General features: G+C 53.5%; 3 protein-coding genes across 4 annotated transcripts; 1 reads left to right on the top strand and 2 right to left on the bottom strand.

The window, feature by feature from the left end:
* Positions 1-853: 853 nt before the first annotated feature.
* Positions 854-7,796, top strand: dusp27 (dual specificity phosphatase 27). 2 transcript variants are annotated; one of them, XM_047031428.1, is made up of 6 exons: positions 854-1,032; positions 1,645-1,773; positions 2,535-2,653; positions 3,131-3,362; positions 4,031-4,248; positions 5,005-7,796. In XM_047031428.1, exons 2-6 carry the CDS (start codon positions 1,661-1,663, stop codon positions 7,671-7,673), a joined length of 3,351 nt encoding a protein of 1,116 aa, XP_046887384.1. In that variant the 5' UTR covers positions 854-1,032; positions 1,645-1,660; the 3' UTR covers positions 7,674-7,796. The 2 variants fall into 2 exon arrangements, with proteins under 2 accessions (XP_046887384.1, XP_046887385.1); XM_047031429.1 differs by having other exon boundaries at positions 1,581-1,773.
* Positions 7,797-7,850: 54 nt separating this feature from the next.
* kif28 (kinesin family member 28) lies at positions 7,851-20,665 on the bottom strand. The gene is made up of 28 exons (XM_047031458.1): positions 20,492-20,665; positions 20,298-20,401; positions 20,100-20,170; positions 18,672-19,998; positions 16,997-17,182; positions 15,978-16,181; positions 15,860-15,895; positions 15,521-15,640; positions 15,329-15,436; positions 15,054-15,208; positions 14,775-14,886; positions 14,121-14,188; positions 13,850-13,992; positions 13,084-13,205; positions 12,797-12,887; positions 12,543-12,603; positions 12,098-12,221; positions 11,796-11,940; positions 11,085-11,203; positions 10,860-10,967; positions 10,564-10,776; positions 10,426-10,496; positions 10,128-10,262; positions 9,811-9,974; positions 9,526-9,623; positions 9,321-9,431; positions 8,671-8,802; positions 7,851-8,578 (listed from the first exon to the last, which is right to left on the bottom strand). The coding sequence occupies exons 4-28, from the start codon at positions 18,744-18,746 to the stop codon at positions 8,420-8,422; spliced, it is 3,060 nt and encodes a 1,019-aa protein (XP_046887414.1). The 5' UTR covers positions 18,747-19,998; positions 20,100-20,170; positions 20,298-20,401; positions 20,492-20,665; the 3' UTR covers positions 7,851-8,419.
* Positions 19,812-23,688, bottom strand: LOC124474867 (actin cytoskeleton-regulatory complex protein pan1-like). Its single transcript, XM_047031327.1, has 9 exons — positions 23,567-23,688; positions 23,246-23,339; positions 23,049-23,152; positions 22,681-22,958; positions 21,741-22,289; positions 20,885-21,368; positions 20,298-20,401; positions 20,100-20,170; positions 19,812-19,941 (listed from the first exon to the last, which is right to left on the bottom strand). Exons 1-9 carry the CDS (start codon positions 23,643-23,645, stop codon positions 19,812-19,814), a joined length of 1,893 nt encoding a protein of 630 aa, XP_046887283.1. The 5' UTR covers positions 23,646-23,688.
* Positions 23,689-23,738: the final 50 nt, after the last annotated feature.

Genomic DNA, 23,738 nt, shown 5'->3' with positions numbered 1-23,738 from the left:
TGACGCTTTCTCCTTCTACCATATACAGTTTGGTTTTTCCTTTTTCTTTTTTTGACGATACAAAAATGTTTTAAATTCTACATTTGAAAATGTAAACAGAAGTGACACTAGTTGAGTTTGTGAGTCAGAGAGGCACTATCTGATGTATAGTTACTTGTTGTCATTACTTTGTATAATGTGTGGGGTGAATTGTGCCCTTTTTTTCAAAACTTTGTGACCTGCTAAAACGCTTTCCCATTGTAATGAATAAAGCCTATTATATTTGATTTATTATGAGCCAATCTTTTATTTTACAACCTCTGAGAAAACAAATACCACAGTCTCCCACAAACGCAGACACGCAAACACAGGCAAGGTTTGGGAGGTTGTCCTAGTCCTGCATGGATGTGTCTAAACATAGACCCAGACATGTTATCAACTAGATTAGACTACATCCCTCTGTCACGCACACAGCACACAGATGCACTCTGACACATCTTAGATCATCTCTCTCTGTTGATGTTTCTAAATCACAACTCCAGACCCACCTCTGTAGTTTAGGATGCTGTGTAGATACATTAATGTCCTACATGTGAACGGCTGTGTCCTTGTGAAAAAGGTGAGTTATTTTGATGTTTTATTTGGCCATAGCTGATTATTTAATGAGATCATCAGTTTTGCATATTTGGGTATTTTTCGAAGCTTTTTGGTGGTCATGACGTTAAGTTGGAACAAGACGGGGGGAGAGTCCTTAGCAGGAAGTAGGACAGGGGGTGAGGGGGGAGGGAGCGGGTGAGGGGCAGGATAGGGGGTGAGGAGTAGGAGAGGGGGTGAGGGGCAGGAGGGTGAGGGGCGGGGGACTCTAAGTTTAGGCCCTTCTCTCATTCTGTCAACCACTTCAGTCAGTGGAGACACACCACACTGGAACAGAGAAGCGACCTGGGAGGAGAAGTATGAGAAATCTGTCTGGATTAGACAGACTGTAGGAAGCTACGAGGAATCTCCAACTGTCTGGATTAGACAGACTGTAGGAAGATTTATATCAACTTGGCAGTAAGTGGAGGTTTTCACCATTGTACTTTATTGTTCCACTGGGGTTTTCTGTCTGTGTTTCTGCCTTGTCACCCAGCTAGGCCTGACAGGCCATGGCCAGCTGTCCTTGCTACTAATAATAGCCCGCAGGCAGACTGGCCACATCGCTCTCCTACAAACACACAGCAGACATGTTGTTGCTTTGCTGTTCCATGGTATGAAGGGGAAGCGGTATGGGTTATAATAAAAGTGTAAGACGGAACAGATGGGGGTGAGGGGATGTTGCAAAAGGGGCAGTTTAAGGTTGTCTCACCAAAACAAGATGTCTACTCTCTACTTAATCTCCACTCACCCCTGGAAAGCCCAACCTCCCATACATCTAGTTTCACTTGTGTACTAACTTAGTGTTTAACATGTAACTTAACTGGTTAAATGTAATAAACTTTAGCAACAAAACAGTTCTTATGTGTTGACATGTTGTTACTATGGGCATTGCTGTGTAGCTACGGTACACACCCTTAGTCTCAAGTGTCGCCCACTTCCCTTCAAACTGGTGTTCTGTGAAACAGCATTTAGATTCCCCAGTCCCTCACACAGAGGTCCCTCACACAAAGGACGATTCTCGTGTTGAAGGAAGGATATTGTTGCCATGGCATCGCCGAGCGAGAGCCCGGAGAGCGGCGACCAGACGGTTCCCTCGGGGGAGGAGGACACAGTCAGAAGCATCCAGTCTCACTACCTGAGGAGCCCCTCACCCAGCAAGTACGTCACCTCCGCAGGGCTGGGGTGTGTGTGTGTGTCATGGGTGTGTGTGTGATGGGTGTGTGTGTGTGTGTGTGATGGGTGTGTGTGTGGTGAATGAGTGTGGGATGGTGTTGTGTGTGCGGTGAATGTAGTGTGCAGTGTGTGTGGTGTGGTGGGAGCAAAGTCACACAAAGAATCACAATCCTGTAAAGATCACTACTCATCCTGAGATGGAGTGATTGAATGGAGTAAAGTGCAGTACAGTACAGTACAGTACAGTACAGTACAGTACAGTACAGTGCAGTACAGTACAGTACAGTACAGTGCAGTGCAGTGCAGTGCAGTGCAGTAGAGTAGAGTACAGTGCAGTGCAGTGCAGTGCAGTGCAGTGCAGTGCAGTACAGTACAGTGCAGTGCAGTGCAGTGCAGTAGAGTACAGTGCAGTGCAGTACAGTACAGTACAGTACAGTACAGTACAGTACAGTACAGTACAGTACAGTACAGTGCAGTAGAGTGCAGTGCAGTGCAGTGCAGTACAGTGCAGTGCAGTGCAGTACAGTACAGTGCAGTGCAGTAGAGTACAGTAACACAAAGGTGTACGAAGTCACAGTGTTTGCCATTCCACCTCCCAGAATAAGAGCTGCACAACTTGACTGGCATTTCACTAAGCCTCATATTTGTCACCACCTTAATAAGAATGTTATGTGTCTCTTAGCTTGTCTCTTGGATAAAAGCATCTTCTGAATACAAATGTAAAATCTGTACCTGCACCGCTGCAGTTTCTCCACAATCTCAGAGTCCAGGTTCTCCATGATCTCTGGCTCGGACGCTGAGAGCATCTTCATGGAGCCCATCCACCTGTCGTCTGCCATCGCTGCCAAACAGATCATCAGCGAAGGTGACAGCCCCTCTTAACCTAACCCTTACCCAGCGAAGGTGACAGCCCCTCTTAACCTAACCCTAACCCAGTGAAGGAGACCCTCTTAACCTAACCCTAACCCAGTGAAGGAGACCCTCTTAACCTAACCCTAACCGAGCGAAGGTGACAGCCTCTCTTAACCTAACCCTAACCCAGCGAAGGTGACAGCCCCTCTTAACCTAACCCTAACCGAGCGAAGGTGACAGCCTCTCTTAACCTAACCCTAACCCAGCGAAGGTGACAGCCCCTCTTAACCTAACCCTAACCCAGCGAAGGTGACAGCCCCTCTTAACCTAACCCTAACCCAGCGAAGGTGACAGCCCTTCCAGTCTGCTGCCAAGGGGCCAGCTGAGAGGGAGACCATCATCACAAACACATAACTCCACTAAAACAAACAAGCAGTAAAAAGTAAAGTAACCAGAGTGTATAAAGATCTCCTTCACGATCTCTCCTCAGAGCTGAAGCCCAGACGGCTGAGGACAGAGTCCATCCCAGAGTCCATGCTGGAGACAGCGGAGCAGCTGATGGTGGAGGACCTGTATAACCGTGTGAAAGACATGATAGACGACCGCAGCCCATACAACACGCCCTGTGTTATGGACATCCAGCGTGCCATGGTGCAAGACCGCCTGGAGGCCCCCTTCAGCCCTGTGGACGAGGTGTGGTCCAACATCTTCATAGGAGAGAAGTAAGTGAGACTGAAAATGTCAACATTAAAAACTAAAGATTCGAGTTAAGGGTTAAGATTAGTGCTAACCCTACAAATAATAACTTTAATTAGTTAAAACCTTTACCTCATGTAGTGTGTTTTCTAAATTAAGTAGCTTGTTACATTAAGCATTACATTAAGCTAGCGAATTAAGCTTGTATATAGAATACAGTAAATGAGCAAGGGAAATTGTAAACTGAAACTGTCTCTCAACATGAGCTGTAATCAGGGCTGATGCTCCATGTTTTTCTGGCCATCTTGATGTGTCCAGAAGAGGGGCTAGAGGTTAGAGGATTTGACCAAAGATCAAGAGTTTTGAGAGATTCAAATCAGAATCAGAACGAGCTTTATTCACCATGCGAGTTTACACAAACAAGGAATTTACTGTGGCAGGAAGGTGCATACAATAAACATAAGCATCTTAACTATAAAAAGTAGAAAAGAGTCTACAAAACGCAGTCTAAATCATTTTAAACAATGCTATATTCCCCTCTATTTCACCAGGTTTATTTGTCAAGATATTTTAAGAAAATACAATATAATTTGTGTTTCACCCTCTTATTAATGTGAAAACATTATATCACATACTTTCAATTTCAACTTTCAATATATATATATTTTTTACAATTTGAGTTGCTTTCCTCTAGATCTGTGGCGGTAAATAAAGGCCGCCTGAAGCGCCTGGGCATCACTCATATCCTAAACGCAGCCCACGGTACCGGGGTCTACACCGGGGAGGCGTTCTACGCAGGCATGAACATTCAGTACATGGGCATCGAGGTTGACGACTTTGCCGACGTGGACATCTCTCCCCACTTCCGCACTGCGGCCGAGTTCCTGGACGAGGCCCTGCTGACACACAAAGGTCTTTCTCCTCCAGAAAGCTTGTTAAATCACCACAAAATGAGACTTTTTTTACAGTTTAACCTGGCTTCATTTACATGGGATGCGGGTATAATCCTTTAAAGTATGTTTAACCTAAGGCTAATTTTAGCTGTATATAATTTTGCCTGCCCCCCGCAATGCAACTGGTCGCCTAATCCATAAAGTGCAATCCCTTTCGAATAAAGCTTCAGGACCAGCATCGATCTATATGCAACTGTACAATTTAGGCCTTGTTCATGAATGCTTACTTAGCTGGGCCCTGCTTGGTTTGAATCTAATTCCACACTGACCTTAATTCTTCGTGTAGTGAATGGGTTTATTTCCGGATGGCTAGTTTTAAAACCAAACCCACCGATCCTAATTGCCCTATTGCTGTAGTTTTTTGTTAATCTCATTTGAGGAACTCAGAGATGTGCTTGGAAAAGGAAAGACTGCCTCTTAGTGGTTGGAGAGTGTTGTTACACCGTAGATGCTGAATCATATCAGCAGCTTGTGTTGGACAGGCGCACACAAGGGTTGTTTTCAAATGTGAGAGGGACATATTTTCAAAATAACTGAGGATGCGGCCGTAAACAATAATTTCCTTAATAAAAAGTGTGTGGGGGGGGGGATGGGGGGGGGGACAGATTTGCAGTTTTCAAAAAGTGTGAGACATGTATAATGAAAGCTCTGTCCCTGATGCATGACAGGCTTCTGTGCTGCGACTGTGATGGTGTTGTTGTGTTTGCGTCTGCAGGGAAGGTGCTGGTCGACTCCATGATGGGCGTTAGTCGCTCTGCCGTGCTGGTGGCGGCCTACCTTATGATCTTCCACCACATGACCATCATGGAGGCCCTGACGGCCCTGAGGAACAAGCGAGCCATCAACCCCAACGAGGGCTTCCTGAAGCAGCTGCGGCAGCTGAATGAGGCGCTGCTGGAGGAGCGTGATGACGACGACGACACCCTCAGCCAGTGCTCCGTCATCGACGCCCTCGCCCGCCTGGACGAGGAGCCGAGCATGATGGGGGTGAAGGCCCAGTCCATCATGATGGAGGAGGAGGAGGATGGAGCCAGCGTGATGAGCAGCGTGGCGTCATCCTCCGCTGCCCTGCTGCCCAGCCCGGCCCCAGACCCCAGCGGGGGGGGAGGGCAGGGGGGTCTGGGAGGCACGGAGGCCCTGATGGAGAAGGAGAACGAGGAGGAGGACGATGTGGCCAGCATGATCCGGGAGTGGCAGAGGAGGAATGAGAAGTACCAGAACGAGGAGTGGTGGGAGGCCCAGCTGCAGAGCGATGGGGAGGAAGAGGGGGAGGAGGGGGGATCACTCTCCGGGGGGGGGAGGCCATGCCAGCCAGCAGTGGGAGAGGACCTGGAGAGCGTGACCAGTGAGGAGGTCCGGGCCCTGAGGGAGAGGGTGAAAGGGAGGGTGAGGCGGAGAGACTGTGACTCTCAGTCCAGCTGCAGCAGTTACTCTGACCTGTGGAAGCAGCGCCTGAAGGAGATCGAGGAGCAAGCCGCGGCCCGTTACCGCAGCAACAACGACAACAGCGGGGGGAGCACCAACGGGGAACAGAGGAGCCTCGACGAGGATGTGGAGAGCGTGATGTCAGACACCAGCTCCATGTATAACTTCTGCAAAAGGAACAAGGACAAGATGACCCCACTTGAGCGCTGGAGGGTCAAGAGGATCCAGTTTGGCTGGAACAAGAAGGACGGGGCCAAGGATGGCGGGGCGGCGGGGGGGGGAGGCGGTGGGGGGGAGGCGGGGGAGCGAGAGGTGACTCCGTTCCTGGATGACGTCAACCTGACGGCGTACCAGAGCTGGAAACTGAAGCAGCAGAAGCGTCTGGGCGAGGACAACAAGGACGATATCGTGGAGCTGAGCCGCGGAGACGACTCGGCCACCGTGAAGCGCCGGCAGCGCCGCGAGGAGCTTCTGGAGCGCTCGCGGAGGACGCTGGAGGAGAGCCAGTCCATGTGCGGCTGGGACACGGAGAGCAGCCTGAGCGGGAGCAACGTGCCGCTGTCCGCCTTCTGGGCGGGAGCAGGCGTCACCACAGCCGGCAGCGACGACAACATCTCCATGCTGAGCGGCAGGTCTTCCGTCGTGTCCCAGAGCCGCAGCGTCAGGTCGCAGCCCCTGGGCCTGCCGCTGACTCCAGTCCCTATCGTGCCAGTCCCCACCGTGCCGGGCCCTGGAGGGGAGCCCATGGTGAACCTGGCCAGCATCCAGAATTGGATCGCTAACGTGGTGACGGACACGCTGAACCAGAAGCAGGCGGAGATGAGTCTGCCTCCCTCCCGAGCCGGCTCGGTGCTCAGCTTCGACGGAGGATCCAGCCTCTACTCGGGTCGCGGTGCGGCCGACGACAAAGCCTCCGTGCTCAGCGGAGTATCCTACTCCAGCTCGCTGTCCAACAGACATGGCCCTGCTGGGGGAGCCTCCAGCCTCTCTGGGCTGGGCTCCCGTAGAAACAAGATCACCACCACTAGCGTACCGCTGTACAGCCTCTTTCAGGACCAGGTCGACCTGCACAAACTGGACCTGATGGACAAGGAAATAAAGTCAGACATGAGGGACAAGATGGCCTCCTATGAGGTAAAGAAGATTGCCGAGGATAACAAGCGTAGCACCCTCTACAAGAAGAAGCCAAAAGAGGAGGAGAAGGATGAGGAGGAAGAGGACAACTTCTCACCAGGAAAGACCTCCAAAGGACTCCGTGGTGACACTTCTATCCCCAAGAAACCTACCCGGAGCTATGGCCTCTCTGGCAGGTTGAATCTGTCCACAGCCCTGGAGAGAGACAAAAACACCAGCATTGATGAGTGGCTGAACAGCGTCAGACCTCCACAGAGGAGGCAGGAGGGGGCAGAGAGAGCCACACCTGGATCCTCCAGCACACTCAGCGAGGGAGAAGACGAGGATGAGGAGTTCACTTCACCGTACCAGTTCAGACGCCGGGCCGACACAGAATCGAGTCCAGACCACAGCCCTGAACCATATCACCCGGCCAGAAGATCGCCTACGGACAAGAGCTTGTCAAACTCTTCCAGCAGAGCTGGGGGGGAGGATGGAGACGAGAGTCAAGCGGATTATTCAGCCAAGAGAAAGTTCACCCATTACTCTCAGTACAGGGAGCTCCAGGATGGGAGAGGAGGAGGAGAGCGGGAGGAGAGGGGGAGGAGAGGGGGGGGGGGGAGGAGGAGGAGGAGACTGATGTGGCTGAATTCATCCGCCAAACCAGACAGAGGTCCAGAGCTCAGGCTGCAACAGAGCTGGAGAACGATGATGTCATCGCCTCTTGGAGGGCTCAACTGGAGTCACATGATCACAGAAGCAGGGATCTGGAGGACTGAAATGATGGAAATCACAGCGGGTGGCAAACTGCTGTTTTTATATTTCTATTTTAGACTGATAAGATAAAGGCAAATGCCAGAGATACAGTGGTTTATTCACAGTATTAAAGGTCCATGCTCATCTTACAGGGAATATGTAGCGCTAACTGTATAATTGAATAAAAACATTAAAATATCTTTGGCTAATGATGAAGTATCGTATTGCACCTTTTTAACTCACCGGGACAGCAGTGTATCCCTACACAACACAATGGTTCATCCTTTCAAACTGAATAAATTAACTAAATTGGAAATCCTGTATTTTGAAAGAACACTTTTACAGCTAAATAAACTTTAAATCAACTTGCACATTCTTTTTTATCCTGTGCTCATAGACCTGTTTGAATGTTTAAATTGAGATTAAATTGAGGTGTTTTTATTGTTTTTAATGTCATCTCAACATGGTTCAACATCTTTATACATGTAGATTTAGAATTGGACACAATCATATATGAGGATGTGCTTTAAAAGATAATATTTTGTATTCAAATCTATTTTCAAAATAAATGTCCACTAATCGTAAAGGTGTATGCAAAGGGTTTGGGTTAGAAGACATCCTAACCCTAAAGGTATATGTAAAGGATATACTTCACTTCCTTTGTTTCTCTTGCCCAATCATGTTTCAGTTCCACAAGTCTGATTGGCCAGACCAGGGTTCATGGTCTCTGGCCTCAGCCTTCTGATTGGCTAGACGAGGGTTCATGGTGTCTGGCCTTGGCCACGTCAGCCTCCAGTCCCCCACCCCCCAGCTCAGCCCTTAGCGGCGAAGCCCGGTCAAGACCAGGTTCCGGAGCGTTCTCGCTTGCGACGGACGATGGCAGCGACATCCTGTTTGAGTGCCGCCACGCTGTGCTCCAGCTCCTCTGAGAACACCTTCAGCTGAGCAGCCTGCTCGCACACATACAGCCTGAGAGCCTGCAGGCCAGCATCCTCCTGGAACACGCACACACGCACACACAGTTGAGAAACAGAACCCAACAGCATTGTATATTCAAACAGCAGACAGAGAGTGTTGGCATGGTTACACTGGGTCGATGCCTCCGTAGCCCCTGCAGCAGAGCCCTGACGGAGGTCATGCTGTGGTAGAACACCTTCAGGGAGCGGCCCAGCTCCACCTCACAGCTGGAGCGCTGGCTGCTCCTCTCAGCCTGGCTCCTCTCAGCCTGGTTCCTCTCAGCCTGGTTCCTCTCAGCCTGGTTCCTCTCAGCCTGGCTCCTCTCAGCCTGGCTCCTCTCAGCCTGGCTCCTCTCAGCCTGGCTCCTCTCAGCCTGGCTCCTCTCAGCCTGGTTCCTCTCAGCCTGGCTCCTCTCAGCCTGGCTCCTCTCAGCCTGGTTCCTCTCAGCCTGGCTCCTCTCAGCCTGGCTCCTCTCAGCCTGGCTCCTCTCAGCCTGGCTCCTCTCAGCCTGGCTCCTCTTAGCCTGGCTCCTCTCAGCCTGGTTCCTCTCAGCCTGGCTCCTCTCAGCCTGGCTCCTCTCAGCCTGGCTCCTCTCAGCCTGGCTCCTCTCAGCCTGGCTCCTCTCAGCCTGGCTCCTCTCAGCCTGGTTCCTCTCAGCCTGGCCATGCACATACTCACACCCTGGAGGGGGGGGATTCATGTAACAAGTTGTGTGTGAGTGTGTGTGTGTGTGTGTGAGTGTGTTTGAGTGTGTGTGTGAGTGTGTGTGAGTGTGTGAACTCTACCATGCTTGGCCTTGCTGAGCTGGTCTCTGAGGGAGCTGTTGTCCTTCCTCAGGGCTGAGTTCTGCCTCCTCAGCTCCTCCAAGTCCCGCTGCAGAGAGTCCACAGGCTATATACACACACACACACACACTTACATTCAAAATGGTGTTCTCTTACTAAGCCTATGAAAAACTGTGAAACAGTGAGGCGTCAGTACTGACGCAGACTGCGGGTGTGTCAGAGGCCTGGTCGATGATGAAGCTTCCTTCTGGAGTCGTCTCCACCCCCTCCAGACACCACGCCATCTCCACACACCCCTCTAGGAAGGAAACAACCACATTACCATGTGTGTGAGTGTGTGTGTGTACGTCTCCGTGTGCATGACTGTGTGAGAAAGCCCATCCACATCATAAGACACCCAGGCAGACCCCTGGACCAAGCCCATCACATGCCCAGTCGAGATGACTTGCCCTTGGGCTGGGTTCCCAGGCTAGTCCCAGGCTCACCCTGCAGGCCCCAAAGCTCCAGCACCAGGGCGTTGGTCTGCAGGTGCTCCAGCAGGGCAGGGGAGGTCTGCAGGGAGGTGAAGTGGATCCTCTGCTCCAGCAGGGGGTTGACGTTGTGCCACACGGCTGGTGTGAACAGCTGCACACAGTCAAACATCTGGAACCTGGGAGGGAAGAGCAGGAGGAAGGGGAGGGAGGGTTGAAGAGGATGGAGGGTTGAGGAGGAGGAGAACAGGAAGGTGTTGAGGATGCCTTAGGGCACCCTGCTGTAGCTCCCAGATCAGCTCTCCAGACCCCTTCCAGCCCGATCCTCTTACCCAATCTGGACCCCCCTGTTCCTGGACTGGCGGAGCCAGCACAGGCCACAGCACCGGTCCAAAACCAGCTGGAAGTCCAGACGGCGACCCAGCAGCTCTGAGGGGTCGATGAGGATGTCCTCCTCTGACAGGGACCTGAGGGGGGGAGGGGAGAAGGGGGAGGGGGGAAGAGAAGGAAGTGGGAGGCAGTGAAGGGAAATGAAGGAGAAGTTATGAAAGAGGAATGTACGTAGAGGATAAGGGGAACAGAAAAGTAGGAGGGAAGTCTGTGTGTCTGTGTTGTGTTTGTGTTACCCACAATCCTGTGGGGCTGCATGGGATGAGCTGGGCCTGCAGGATAGCTTCCTCTGTGCCCTCTGACCCCAGCACCTGAACACATGCAAATTAGTTTTTCTATCTTAGTGGGGGCCAACTTATGTGTGTGTGTGTCTCTGACCTCCAGCTGTTCATCCAGGGCGATGCGGAAGGCCAGAGACTGGAGCCAGAGGTGGGCCTTCCCCAGGAGCAGAGGCTCCACAGGGTCCCAGAAAGGGTCCCTCTCCCTGGGCACGGGCCCCACCTCTCCCCCGCCCTCCGCCTGGTGCTGCTGGTACAGCTCCTCCATCAGGTACTTACGGTTTACAAATTTACTCTTGGACCACAGCCAAACCTGGAGGACAGAGCACAGATCAGCAGGCTAGTCACACACACACACACACACACACACACACACACGGGGTTTGGATGTCTGACCTGGCTGTTCTTGAGGGACGTGACCCTGACAACGATGTCCTTCTCAAGGTCATGACCTCTGGCATCTGACAGTGCCAGATTCTTGATCTCCAGCTTAAACTCCACCTCCTACTGAAAGACACTATATGTAAACTCCACCCCTGGTTACACACACACAGAAATGTGTGTGTGTGTCTGTGTGTGTGTGTGTGTGTGTGTGTGTGTGTGTGTGTGTGCGTGTGTCACCTTGTGGAGTTCCCGGCTCATCTGGTTAGCCTCGGCCAGCATGGGCATCAGTTTGATGTAGTCATAGAAGACAGCCAGGAGACTGGGGTCTGTCTGACCTGACACACTGCTGGGCTCTCCTACACACACACACACACACACACAGATAGACAGACAGACAGACAGACAGACAGACAGACAGACAGACAGACAGGCAGACAGACAGACAGACAGACAGACAGCCCTCTCCCCCTCCTCACCCACTCCTCACCCTCTCCCCCTCCTCCTCACCCTCACCCACTCCTCACCCTCTCACCCTCTCCCCCTCCTCACCCTCTCCCCCTCCCCACCCTCTCCCCCTCCTCCTCACCCTCACCCTCACCCACTCCTCATCCTCTCCCCCTCCTCCCCCTCTCCCCCTCCTCACCCTCTCCCCCTCCCCACCCTCTCCCCCTCCTCCTCACCCTCACCCACTCCTCATCCTCTCCCCTTCCTCACCCTCTCCCACTCCTCACCTTCACCCCCTCCTCACCCTCTCTCCCTCCACACCCTCTCCCCCTCCTCACCCACTCCTCACCCTCTCCCCCTCCTCTCCCCCTCCCCACCCTCTCCCCCTCCTCCTCACCCACTCCTCATCCTCTCCCCCTCCTCACCCTCACCCCCTCCTCACCCTCTCCCCCTCCTCACCCTCACCCACTCCTCACCCTCTCCCCCTCCTCACCCACTCCTCACCCTGAGAGTGGAGGTGGATTCCCTCTGCAGCCGCCAGCTCCGATTGGAAGTAGTCGTAGTCATAGCGACTCCAGTCTTCCTCGCCCCTTTCTGTGGGGTAGCCAATGAAGAGGAAGGTGCTGTTGGAACCCAGGATAAGACGGTCCTGGGGGCGGGGCCACAACACTGGAATGGTCAGCTGGTCCTGGATAGATAGCTTACACTGATTCATTGATTGATTAAAAGGTGCTCTCCACTGCAGGCTGATATGGGCTGCTCTGTCTGGACCCCCTGACTTAGTTACTGTTCCCATGGGGACGCACAAGATGCTGCAGCTCAGCTTTCTGGGAGGTGGAGTTCCCGTTGATGATGACCTTTGACCCTGGCAGCGGGGTCAGAGACACGCGGTGCTGGGAGTTACTAAACACGGCGTGATGTTGTTGAATCCTGAGAGAGGAGACGAAGAAAGGAGGAGAGGAGGAGAGAGGAGAAGAGAGAGGAGAAGAAGAGAAGAGAGGAGGAGAGGAGAAGAGAGGACAGGAGAAGAGAGCAGAGGAGAAGAGAGGAGGAGAAAGGAGGAGAATAGACGAGAGGAGAAGAGAGGAGAGGAGAGGAGGAGAGGAGGAAAGAGGAGAGGTGAGGAGAAGAGAGGAAAAGTGTTCTTAGAGTGAATCAAACAGTAATTCCATGCTATTTACATTGATGTGTAGATGTTTTCCATGTGTGTAGATGGGTAATTAGAATTAGATTTCTTCATCTGGGTCTCACCCCAGGCCTCTGATGGAGATGCACCTGGGGGAGGAGTCTGACAGTCCTACGTCCCAATCACCTTCAAGCACACACATACACACACACACACACACACGATGACAAAACCAAGGGAAGACATGAAATACAGTGACAGACTAAAAACTAAATTAAGTAAATCATCTCTGTCTCACACACACACACACTCTGTGTCTGACCCTCCAAGATGATGATGTCTCACACACACACACACACACACACACTCCGTGTCTGACCCTCCAAGATGAAAAGCTTGACCACCCCAGACAGCTGGGCGTCCTCGTTGATGTTGAGGATGTAGGGATGAACCTGCATCATCCTCCGCTCCTGGGGGGAGAACATTAAGAAAGAGTGTGTGTGTACCTGTGTGTGAGTGTGTAGCTGTGTGTGTGTAGTGTGTAGCTGTGTGTGTGAGTGTGTAGCTGTGTGTAGTGTGTAACTGTGTGTGTGTGTAGCTGTGTGTGTGTGTAGCTGTGTGTGTGTGTGTAGCTGTGTGTAGCTGTGTGTGTGTAGCTGTGTGTACCTGGGTGATGCTGGCGTACTGCTGCTCCCAGTCCCTCAGGGCCTCCTGCAGGTTCTGCTCCCAGAGCGTCTGTATCGCTCTGATCTGCAGCTCGTTCTGTCTAAGCAGCCGACGCAGTTCCTCTGGACACACACCATACACACACACACACACCACACACACACACCACACACACCACACACACCAAACACCCCGTACATACACACACACACACACACACACACACACACACAAACAAAATGAATCTTCCTGCTCTTGTCCTCATCCATCCCTCAGTTCCACCCTGTATTACTGCTGCTCCTCCCCCTCCTCCTCACTGCCCTCCTCCTCCATCCTCTTGCCCTCCCCTCCCCCCCCCTCCTCACTGCCCTCCTCCTCCTCCCCCCTCCTCACCCTCCTCACTGCCCTCCCCCTCCCCCTCCCCTTCCCCTCCCCCTCCTCCTCCTCCTCCCCCTCCCCCTCCCCCTCCCCCCCCCCCCCCCCCCCCTCCCCCTCCCCCTCCCCCTCCCCCTCCCCCTCCCCCCCCCAATCCCCTTCTCCTCCCTCTCCTCCTCCTCCTCCCCCTCCTCACTGCTCTCCTCCTCCCCACTCCCCTCCCTCTCCTCCTCCTCCCCCTCCTCACTGCTCTCTTCCTCCCCACTCCCCTCCCCTCCTCCTTTCTCTCCTCCCCCTCCTCACTGCTCTCCTCCTCCCCACTCCCCTCCTCCTCCCTCTCCTCTCCTCCCCCCCCTCCCCTCCCCTCCTCCTCCCTCTCCTCCTTCCTCACTGCTCTCCTCCTCTGTCCTCTTGCCCTCCTGCCCCAGCCGGCCCAGTCTCTGTGTCAGCCGGGCGTTCTCCACCTTCAGCTCCTTCACCAGCCTCTCAGTGGGGCTTTCATTCACCACCGCCCGGTTCTGGATACGCTTGGCCCTGTGGAGGAAGGGACCAGGGGGGAGACCGGGGGAGGAGAGGGGAGACCGGGGGAGGAGGGGGGAGACAGAGTCAGCGAGGAGGAGGATGTGGCCGTCGTGGGACCAGAAGGTTGTATTCCTGCCCACCTGTCAGCGTAGCGCAGCGTGGAGAGAGACTCCTCGTAACAGATATCAGCTGGGCTCAGTGTGGCAATCTGAGGACACAACCTCCAATCAGACCAGCACATCACTACACCTCCAGTCAGACCAGCACTACACCTCCAGTCAGACCAGCACTACACCTCCACCCAGACCAGCACATCACTACACCTCCAGTCAGACCAGCACTACACCTCCAGTCAGACCAGCACTACACCTCCAGTCAGACCAGCACTACACCTCCAGTCAGACCAGCACTACACCTCCAGTCAGACCAGCACTACACCTCCACCCAGAGCAGCACATCACTACACCTCCAGTCAGACCAGCACTACACCTCCAGTCAGACCAGTACTACACCTCCAGTCAGACCAGCACTACACCTCCAGTCAGACCAGCACTACACCTCCAGTCAGACCATCTCGTCATGTTAAGTGAATGCAACCTTCAAGAAAAGTGTTGCTATGTAGTTATGTGGTAGTTAATGTAACCTTCATGTAAAGTGCTGTCAAATATTCCATAAGATCACGCCCCCACACCAATGGATGAATGTCAAATTCTAAATAACATTCCTGTTACGAGAACTGTAGTTGTGTTTATTAACATCACACGAGGAGTGTGTGAGCGTGGCAACAGACGTGCCATGAAGGTGCGGCTGTTGCCCCCCAGGGCAGCCTGGAGCAGCTTGGTGAGAACAGAGTCTCTGTAGGGGACATGGACCCCCCTCCTGCCCAGCGCCACGTCTGCCAGGGCACTGGGGGGAGGGGGGGGAGAGGAGGGAGGAGGAGAGAGGGGAGGAGGAGAGAAGGGAGGAGGAGAGAAAGACATAATAAGGTCATCAGGGTATCACAGATCAGGAGTATTCTAACCACCTCACCTCATCCATCACACATCCCTAACCAACCCTGGATGACCCCTGACCTGATGACGTTGCCCAGGGTGGTGAGGCTGAGGTTGATGGCGGTGCCCTCCTTGAGGCGGTCTGCCTCAGAGCTAGAGCCTCGCTGCCTCTCACTGCCAGCCAGGTCCACCAGGGTGATGGAGGACTGCTTGGTGATGCTCTCCCTAGAAAACATCTATGGGGGGATGGATAGATGTAGCTGGGGTCAGGGGTCACCTGTATTAGATGGAGGGTGATAAGCATGTGGGAGCGACTGCTGTTGGCGTTGGTGTGTGTGACTGGGGTCAGGGGTCACCTGTTTGAGCTGGAGGGTGATAAGCATGTGGGAGCGACTGCTGTTGGCGTTGGTGTGTGTGGCGGCTGTGGTGCGCGCACGTGTTCCCTGCTCCATCAGCTGCTCCACCTGGGACGACAACACATACACACCCACACAGACAGTTACCACATCAAAACCTTCATATCACACACACAGACCCCTTCAGTGTACCTGTACTGCGCTGTCGCAGGGCACCCTGCGGAGCCCCTCCACATAGAATCCCCGGTGTTGCTCCTCCCTCACCCTCAGGCCCCCTGGGGCCCGGGGCCCCCGGCACAGCAGGTCCACCACCTGGGGGGGGGGGGGGGGGGGGGAAGGGGTCAGATGTGGAAACTCAGGGGGGGTGGTGAAGGGTCAGTGGAAGTTTTGGGAGGTTAGGGTGAGACAGGGAGGTATGTTAGAGAGCTGTGAGGGTGAGACAGGGAGGTATGTTAGAGAGCTGTGAGGTTGAGACAGGGAGGTATGTTAGAGAGCGTGCTGCAGGAAGGAAGGCCAGCAGGAGAGGCTCACCTGCTCGTTGTAGATCTCCAACATGCTGAAAAACACCTACAGGACCAAACACATCATTAATAAAGAGAAACACACACACACCACACTTCTGCACACACACACACACATAGACACACACCTGGCTCTGCAAGCTTTCCTGGTGTTGAGTGAGGGAGTGGAACAGCCTGTGGCAGAGTGTGGGGACCAGGCCAGGGTTGGGGCCGTGGCCCAGCATGGTGGAGCTCTTCCCAGAGCCTGTCTGGCCATAGGCCAGCAGCGTGGCGTTGTAGCCCTGCAAGGCGCTCTGAAGCACCCCCTCCCCCAGGTCCTGGAACACACACGCCTGGGGGAGGAGGGGGACGAGGGGGACGAGGGGGAGGAGGGGTCACTCTTTCTGTTTTAAGATTCACTTTTCTCCTCTCTCCTCTCCTTTTACCCGTTGTAAGAAAAAGGTTTTGAAAAAAAAGTTTGGAAAGGTTGACAAAATATTCACCCCAAAAAAGGTTTGGAAACAAAGTTTCATAAGGTTACTATTTTGACAGAGGGAGTTAGTGATGTCGACATGAATGAGACAGAGGGAGTTAGTAATGTCGACGTGACTGAGAATAGAGACATTCCTGATTACCCGCGGCCATATATGAAGGAGATGTTTGAAATGGCCTGCTAGGGCCAAGTAGCACCCCCCCCCTCACCTCACCTGGTCAGCATAGCGGCCCCCCTCACCTCACCTGGTCAGCATAGCGGCCCCCCTCACCTCACCTGGTCAGCATAGCGGCCCCCCTCACCTCACCTGGTCAGCATAGAGGCCCCCCTCACCTCACCTGGTCAGCATAGCGGCCCCCCTCACCTCACCTGGTCAGCATAGCGGCCCCCCTCACCTCACCTGGTCAGCATAGCGGCCCCCCTCACCTCACCTGGTCAGCATAGAGGCCCCCCTCACCTCACCTGGTCAGCATAGCGGCCCCCCTCACCTCACCTGGTCAGCATAGAGGCCCCCCTCACCTCACCTGGTCAGCATAGCGGCCCCCCTCACCTCACCTGGTCAGCATAGCGGCCCCCCTCACCTCACCTGGTCAGCATAGAGGCCCCCCTCACCTCACCTGGTCAGCATAGCGGCCCCCCTCCCCCTCCCCTGGTCAGCATAGCGTCCCCCCTCACCTGGTCAGCATAGCGGCTCCCAGGTTCCTGGGCCAAGTAGCGGCCCCCCTCCCTAGAGAAGCCGCTGTGTGACCAGTAGACGTGGTCGAAGCTAAAGCAGCGGCTGGGGCCCCCGCGGGGGTCCTGCAGGGTCACGCTGCTGGATGCCATGGAGACCACACACACGCTTCCCGCGTCACGTTCCCGCTGAGTGGGGGGAGGGGGTTGGGGGTAGGGTGTGATGGAAGAAGGTTAGGTAGGGAGGGTGATGTAAAGGGGGAGGTAGGGGTAACCATAAAGCATTGGCGGAAATCCCGGGGGGAATCTACCCCCCCCCATCCTGGGAAAATATGATTTGTCCCCCCAATAAATCACTGTAAACATAAGGATTTTTTATTATATTAATAATATACATTTAACATATTACAATGTAGGCTATGTGTTACAGCAGTAATGTTGGTGTCCCTCTTAGGAATTGCTCGAGAAAATGTCCGTTCCCGAATTCCCATAATTGACCGTTCCCGAAACTCCTCCCAGAACGGCCCTCGTCCAATCGTACCTTTTAACAAAGGCTACTAAGAGAAGAAGGTCCGTCAAGCTTTGACATCTGAAGCACCGTGTGCCTACTGGACGTGTAGATCTGACACAAGGTATCCTGACAGATTAGAAGGAGGCTTGGTTTTCTTTCAATTTCCAAAGCTCAAGACACAGAGGAAAGGTGCCGGCGTTGGATTAAACAGTGTGGGAGACCCAACTCCCAATTTAATTTAGTGAACATCAACAAACACAAATATGTCTGCTCCAAGGTAGTTAAATTAAGCTGCTCCTGTAGCGAACGATATCGAAGATGTGTTTGTTGAGAGAACATCCCCAAACAGTTACGGTTCATGGCAACTAGTAAGATTACAACTACTAGTGCATAACAAGTCACTCCAACAAATGTTGAAATCAAATGTTGAAATCAGTTAGCTAACGTTAATGTCTGTGAAATTGCAAGCTGAGCTAGCCAGCGAACGCCAGCAAGTTGCCAGGAGATTAAAATATTATCAATGTTGAACAAAACGTCCCAACAGGCCATTATAAACGTATTTTGTTTTCATCTTTGTAGCATTTTGTGAGTGGGAGACCTACTCCTGAGTATCCCAACCCTGTGTTTGCTGTGAAGTGCCTGGCCAGACAAGGCGACTTGAGACCTGTAATGCTTTGGCTTCGATTTTTGTTGTTTCCCCTTCGTTGCTAACTTTAATATTTTGAATATTGCATGTTGCAGTCGCTTCTGCCTGTATCTGGAAGATATCGCGGAGGTATTACTCCAAAAATCGTCACTTCACACTGACAGCTAGCGCTATCCCCGTACTCGCCATGGCTTTTGGGTTAACAGTTCCGGGAATTGTGTCGGACGTAGCAACAGTAACTAAGGGCCGGGGCCCTGGGGAACGGTCAATTGTCCCCCCCAAAATTTATGCATATTTTCGCCACTGCCATAAAGCCTAGCCCCAGTCTTTCTTCCTGTGTTACCGATGTGTCATTTTAAGGATGGTGTGAAAGCAGAACTCAGAAGAAAAGAAAAGAAGAACTATTCCAATAAGACTCCCATGTTGCTGTGATCCTGTAAACATACTCTGGAAAGCCTGAACTAACCACTTACAACGTACTTAAAGGGGGCTTTATGACCATAAAGCACAGCGATACTGACCTTGTTGAAGGGACGGACTCGGACCGCTACTTTAACACAGTCCTTACCGGCCATCTCTGCTGGCGATGCCTTCATGTTCCCGACGTCCCGCTCTGATTGGACCACACACAAGATAACTGAGTCAAGTTGAGACCTGGTGCCAGTTACTATAAAATGAACCTAGTCTTAGACTTAGTTATATTCTATCTAAGTCCGACTTGCCATCACACAACACTTCAATGTATCTGTTGCATAAAGCTTCACTATGAGTGACTAACCTAAGACTGACTTATAACCATATTGACTCGAACTTCCAGGCCAGGATAGGGAGGCTAGGAACCAGACACCACAGTCTGATGGTTACTTTCTCTGCAGCATCAATTATGTACACACAAACACTGCCTTAGTGATCCACCCCACTCCCAGGGTACAGGACACCAACACAACCTTCCCCTTAAACAGCTTCACCTCAGGAAGATCATCTCCCTCCCAGAGGTAGAAAAAAAGACAAAACTCTTAATGATACATATCAGCTTTAACTGTCGAAGATAAAAATCAACAAAACACAATCAGCCTAGAAGTGAGAGGGGAAGCAACTGATGGGGGTAAAACAAGCCAATCAGCACAGCATCCCTGAACAGACACCACACACCTGTTTGGGACACTGGTGAAACACTAGACGATGTGCTGGAAGTTTCTTTGAGAACGCTAGAGCACAGGTGAAGCATGTTCTCCATGTTTACAAACATTAAAGAGTTCAAGACATACACAAGCTGAGTGTTAAGGATTAATCCAGTATCAGGTAATAGATTTTGTATTTTGTGGTTAAACGTCCACACCAGAATGCTGCCTGTGACCTCTGAACACAGTAACAGCAGCCTGCTGTGCTGGCTGCTGCTATGAGTACAAAAACTTCTTCCAAAAACATCACAAAATACTTTACATTAAAAAAAATCCAACATTGGCATCTTGATTGTTACTTTAATCTTATCAAAACATTAAAAGCCAAGCAAAATATCAATTCAATTTTATTCTAATTATTTGTAGCAAAATTAAAACATGTACATTCTACAAAAGGTTTGAGACTCTAAAACAGCGTTGGTCATAGCTTCCTCCTGCGTGTGACTGGCTTGGGCAGGATGGAGTCCAGGATGCGTTTGGTCATAGCTTCCTCCTGCGTGTGACTGGCTTGGGCAGGATGGAGTCCAGGATGCGTTTGTAGCGGAGGTTCATGCGGAGGGGCAGGCCGTCCTCTGCTGTCCGGAGGGCTTTGGGGAGGGGCGGGGTGGGGCTGGGCAGGGGGGACATGACATCAGCTACAGCTGGAGGAGGAGAAGCTGTTCTGCTCCTGGAGGAGAGAGAAGAGGGCAGGAGAGACCTGTTAGCCAACACCATCCCCCCAAAACACACCTGTTAGCCAACACAATCCCCCCCCCCCCCAGGTCTTACTTGGTGAGTCTCTTCCTGCTGCCCCTGGGAACCCTCTTGCCATCAACCTCGCCTCCTGCCTCGCCCTGATCCTGAGGAGACCAAAACACCACTTATAGCTGTTCCATTGATATACTCATATCAGGGTGTAGTGGGGTCAGGGTGTGGTTAGAGGTCAGAGTTAGAGATCAGGGTGTGGTGTGACGCAGAAGAACTCACCCGTGTGGCTCGTCTGGTACGAGAGGAGGGAGGAGCCTCAGCGGGGGGCGGAGCCTCAGAGGGGGGAGGAGTCTCAGCCGTCCCTGGAGGCGCTACTCTCCTTCCTGTCACACGGGGGGATAACAGGAAAGAACGTTTAACATAGTGCCTGTTTGTGTTGGTAACTGTTCTGTGTGGTGGGTGTGTGTCTCTACCTCTGGTAGTCCTCCGAGGGGTGGGGTCACTAGCTGGGCTCCCCTGGTCTGACCTGGGGGCTGTTGGGGACCCTGCCCTGGTCTTCCTGGTGCTGCGTGGAGCAGGGAGAACAGACTCCTCCCCCTCCTGCTCCCCTCCTCCCCTGGTCTTCCTGGTGCTGCGTGGAGCAGGGAGAACAGACTCCTCCCCCTCCTGCTCCCCTCCTCCCCTGGTCTTTCTGGTGCTGCGTGGAGCAGGGAGAACAGACTCCTCCCCCTCCTGCTCCCCTCCTCCCCTGGTCTTCCTGGTGCTGCGTGGAGCAGGGAGAACAGACTCCTCCCCCTCCTGCTCCCCTCCTCCCCTGGTTTTCCTGGTGCTGCGGGTCGTCCTGGGGGGGGTTTTGTGAGGGGCACGGCGTTTAGCTGGGGTGGGGGTGCAGAGATCGACCTCCGCCCCAGGAGGGGCAGGTGGGAGGGTCAAGGCGGGGGGGTGGGGTGTAGCAGGGGGGCGGCCCCTCCTGCGTGTGCTAGGGGGGGCAAGGGGGGTGTTTCTGCTCGTCACGGAGGCCCTGGTTTTGCGTGGAGGGGTGGAGGGAGCCAGGGTGGCTGGGAGGGAGTCCACCACAGTCTCCGCCTGCACCTCGCCGCTCTCCACCTCGCCGCTCTCCACCTCGCCGCTCTCCACCTCGCCATCAACGGCTGTCTGGACCAGTTCTGGATCCTGCTTGACCTGGCTGGGACCGAGGCTGGGATTGGGGCTGGTCTCTGCTGGGCCGGAGGACAGGAGGTCTGACTGGAACTCAGCTTCAGTGGAGTTCATCTCTCCATATGAGGTCATTTCCTCCTGCATGGGCTTCTCCTCCTGGGGAGCTGCAGGAAGGGGAGGTGGGGGCTCTGTCTGCTCACACAGGTCAGAGGCAGCCTCAGAAGCTGGCCTGGTCTGGGAGGCCTCTGCTGCCTCAGAGTACACGTTGGGGTTAGTTTCTGTCGCAGCCTCAGTCCGTCCCACATTCACAACTGCATCCACAGTAACCACAGCCTCGATTCCATCTGCCTCCATCTGTGCTACCTCTGTTGCAGCAGTGGCTGCCTCCTCTCCCACTCCGTCTGCCACCTCTGCCTCACCCACTCCCTCTAGCCCTGCCTCCGTCTCTACCTTTGCCTCACCCACTCCCTCTGTCCCTGCCTCCGTCTCTACCTTTGCCTCACCCACTCCCTCTGTCCCTGCCTCCGTCTCCACCTCTCCCTCTCTCCCTGCCTCCGTCTCTACCTCTTCATCTACCTCTCCCTCTCTCCCTGCCTCCATCTCTACCTCTGCCTCTCCCACTCCCTCTGCTTCTCCCTCTCTCCCTGCCTCTTTTACTGCCTCAGTCTCCACCACTGCCTCTGCTTCTTCACAGACATCTTCCATCCTCTCCAGGGTGACCATGTCTGTCTCTTGACCCTCCAGGGGCCTCTGCAGCTCCTCCGTGCCCAGGAAAAGGACTTCAGGCTGGGCCAGAGCGTCTGCCGCGTGGCTGGGCTCCACACCGGTCTCCAGAGGTAGCGTGTCTGCATCCGGGTCCACATCCTCATCCTCCTCAAGCATCAGGGAGAAGCCCTGAGCTCCGGAGGTGGGGCCCTCTGGCTCGACCCCGTGCACCAGGGTAGTGAGCACCGTCTGGGCCTGGTGGATCAGGGCCTGCCCCGGATCCTCCACCAGCTCCAAGGGCACCAGGAGGGTGGAGGAGGACTTCAGCTGGGTGTAGCAGGAAGGCACCCTCTCCTCCTCAGCTCCTCCTGTGCCCAGCCTCACGATGAACACCTCCTCCTCCTGTTGCTGGGAGGTACACATAGACATCAACTACTAGAAGGGGGTCAGATGGCTGAGTGGTTAGGGAATCGGGCTATTAATCAGAAGGTTGCAGGTTTGATTCTGGCCGTGCCAAATGACGTTGCGTCCTTGGGCAAGGTACTTCACCCTACTTGCCTCGGGGGGAATGTCCCTGTACTTAAGTCGCTCTGGATAAGAGCGTTTGATAAATGACTAAATGTAACGACTGACCCTGCACCAAGTCTTCATAACATAACAGGCTGGCTATTACTAGCAGCTAACTAGCATCTACTAGAAGCTAAATGCAGCTAAGTAGAAGCTAACTAGCATCGAGTAATAGCCAGCCTGCGGTTAACTAAGCAAATCGATAATGACCACACCACAAAAATGTCCTTACTTTTAGGCCTGCCTCGGATGTGACCAATGAGAGCACAGCGGCGTCCTGCTCTGATATGTCAGGAGGGTAACGAGGAGCGGGTCGTTCTGCGAAGAGCCTGGAGTTTGGACCCCAGTTTCCCGCCACCTCCTCAATGATTTCCACCTCACTGCCAGAATCCTCCTCCTCCTCTTCTTCTTCTTCCGGAGCGTCTGACCCCTCCTCCTCATCCTCCTCTTCCTCCTCCTCCTCAGAGGAAGGGCTGGAGAGGTACTCGCTGTCATTCAGACTGACCACAGCTGCAGAGACATCAATGCAGGTTGTTAGCTCTCCACAAGGACCTTAAAACCAAACCCCTAAGCCCAACCCTAACCCAACCCCAGCCTCACACTGGGAGTCTGTCCCTGTGGGGCCCGAGGAGACGGACGTCTGGGTGGTCAGGGCCCGGGGAGGCTCAGGCACCGGTTCCTCTCCCTCACCGGACGCAGGGTCACTGGCGCGTGGGAGAGAAGGTAAGAAAGGTGTTTGGGTTCTGTTCTGTTCACAGGAACATTCATGACCATCAGGGTGTGTGTGTGAGACATACCTGTTGATGGAGGTCCAGCTGTCCTCGTGTATGCCAGAGCGGGTGAGAGACAAGTCGTCACCAAACAGATGACGCTCCACAAAGTCTGAAAGACCTGGGAGAGAGAGAGATCATCCACTATCACCTGTCATCATTTTAATGTATTTAGCTTGTTGATTATTATTCTGACGGGGCCTGGCTGCAACACTGAGAAACACTGCGCTAGGCTCCTCCCACCTCCTTGGGACTCGCCCCTAGGGCAGAGTAGCAGGACTGTGTAGAAACCCACTGGCTTTCACTGGATCTTACAATGTAACCACACAAGCCAGGTGGAACCCTCACCTGAGGTCTCCATCAGATCCTCTGGAGGAGACGTCTGCTCCGGCTGCATCTCCTCCACCTTCTCATCCTCCTCCACCATCTCTTCCTTCTGGTCATCCTCCTCCACCACCACCTTCTCCTCCTCCACCACGACCACCTTCTCCATGTCCTCTTCCACCTTCTCTTCCTCCTG

The sequence above is a fragment of the Hypomesus transpacificus genome, chromosome 12 (genome assembly GCF_021917145.1).
Source record: "Hypomesus transpacificus isolate Combined female chromosome 12, fHypTra1, whole genome shotgun sequence".
NCBI classification, from domain to species: domain Eukaryota; kingdom Metazoa; phylum Chordata; class Actinopteri; order Osmeriformes; family Osmeridae; genus Hypomesus; species Hypomesus transpacificus.
Note: the sequence above shows the minus strand (reverse complement) of the source record. Positions and strands in the feature narration are given on the sequence as shown.

Coding starts and splice junctions, on each gene's coding strand:
- dusp27 (XM_047031428.1), top strand. CDS start 1,661: ATGGCATCGCCGAGCGAGAGCCCGGAGAGCGGCGACCAGACGGTTCCC. Junction 1,774..2,534: donor AGGAGCCCCTCACCCAGCAA/GTACGTCACCTC, acceptor GCACCGCTGCAG/TTTCTCCACAATCTCAGAGT. Junction 3,363..4,030: donor AACATCTTCATAGGAGAGAA/GTAAGTGAGACT, acceptor GCTTTCCTCTAG/ATCTGTGGCGGTAAATAAAG.
- kif28 (XM_047031458.1), bottom strand. CDS start 18,746: ATGAAGGCATCGCCAGCAGAGATGGCCGGTAAGGACTGTGTTAAAGTA. Junction 10,968..11,084: donor TGAGCCGGGAACTCCACAAG/GTGACACACGCA, acceptor GTCTTTCAGTAG/GAGGTGGAGTTTAAGCTGGA. Junction 8,803..9,320: donor GCAAGGCCAAGCATGGTAGA/GTTCACACACTC, acceptor AACCAGGCTGAG/AGGAGCCAGGCTGAGAGGAG.
- LOC124474867 (XM_047031327.1), bottom strand. CDS start 23,645: ATGGTGGAGGAGGATGAGAAGGTGGAGGAGATGCAGCCGGAGCAGACG. Junction 20,171..20,297: donor GTACCAGACGAGCCACACGG/GTGAGTTCTTCT, acceptor TGGTCTCCTCAG/GATCAGGGCGAGGCAGGAGG. Junction 19,942..20,099: donor AGCAGGAAGAGACTCACCAA/GTAAGACCTGGG, acceptor CCCCCTGCCCAG/CCCCACCCCGCCCCTCCCCA.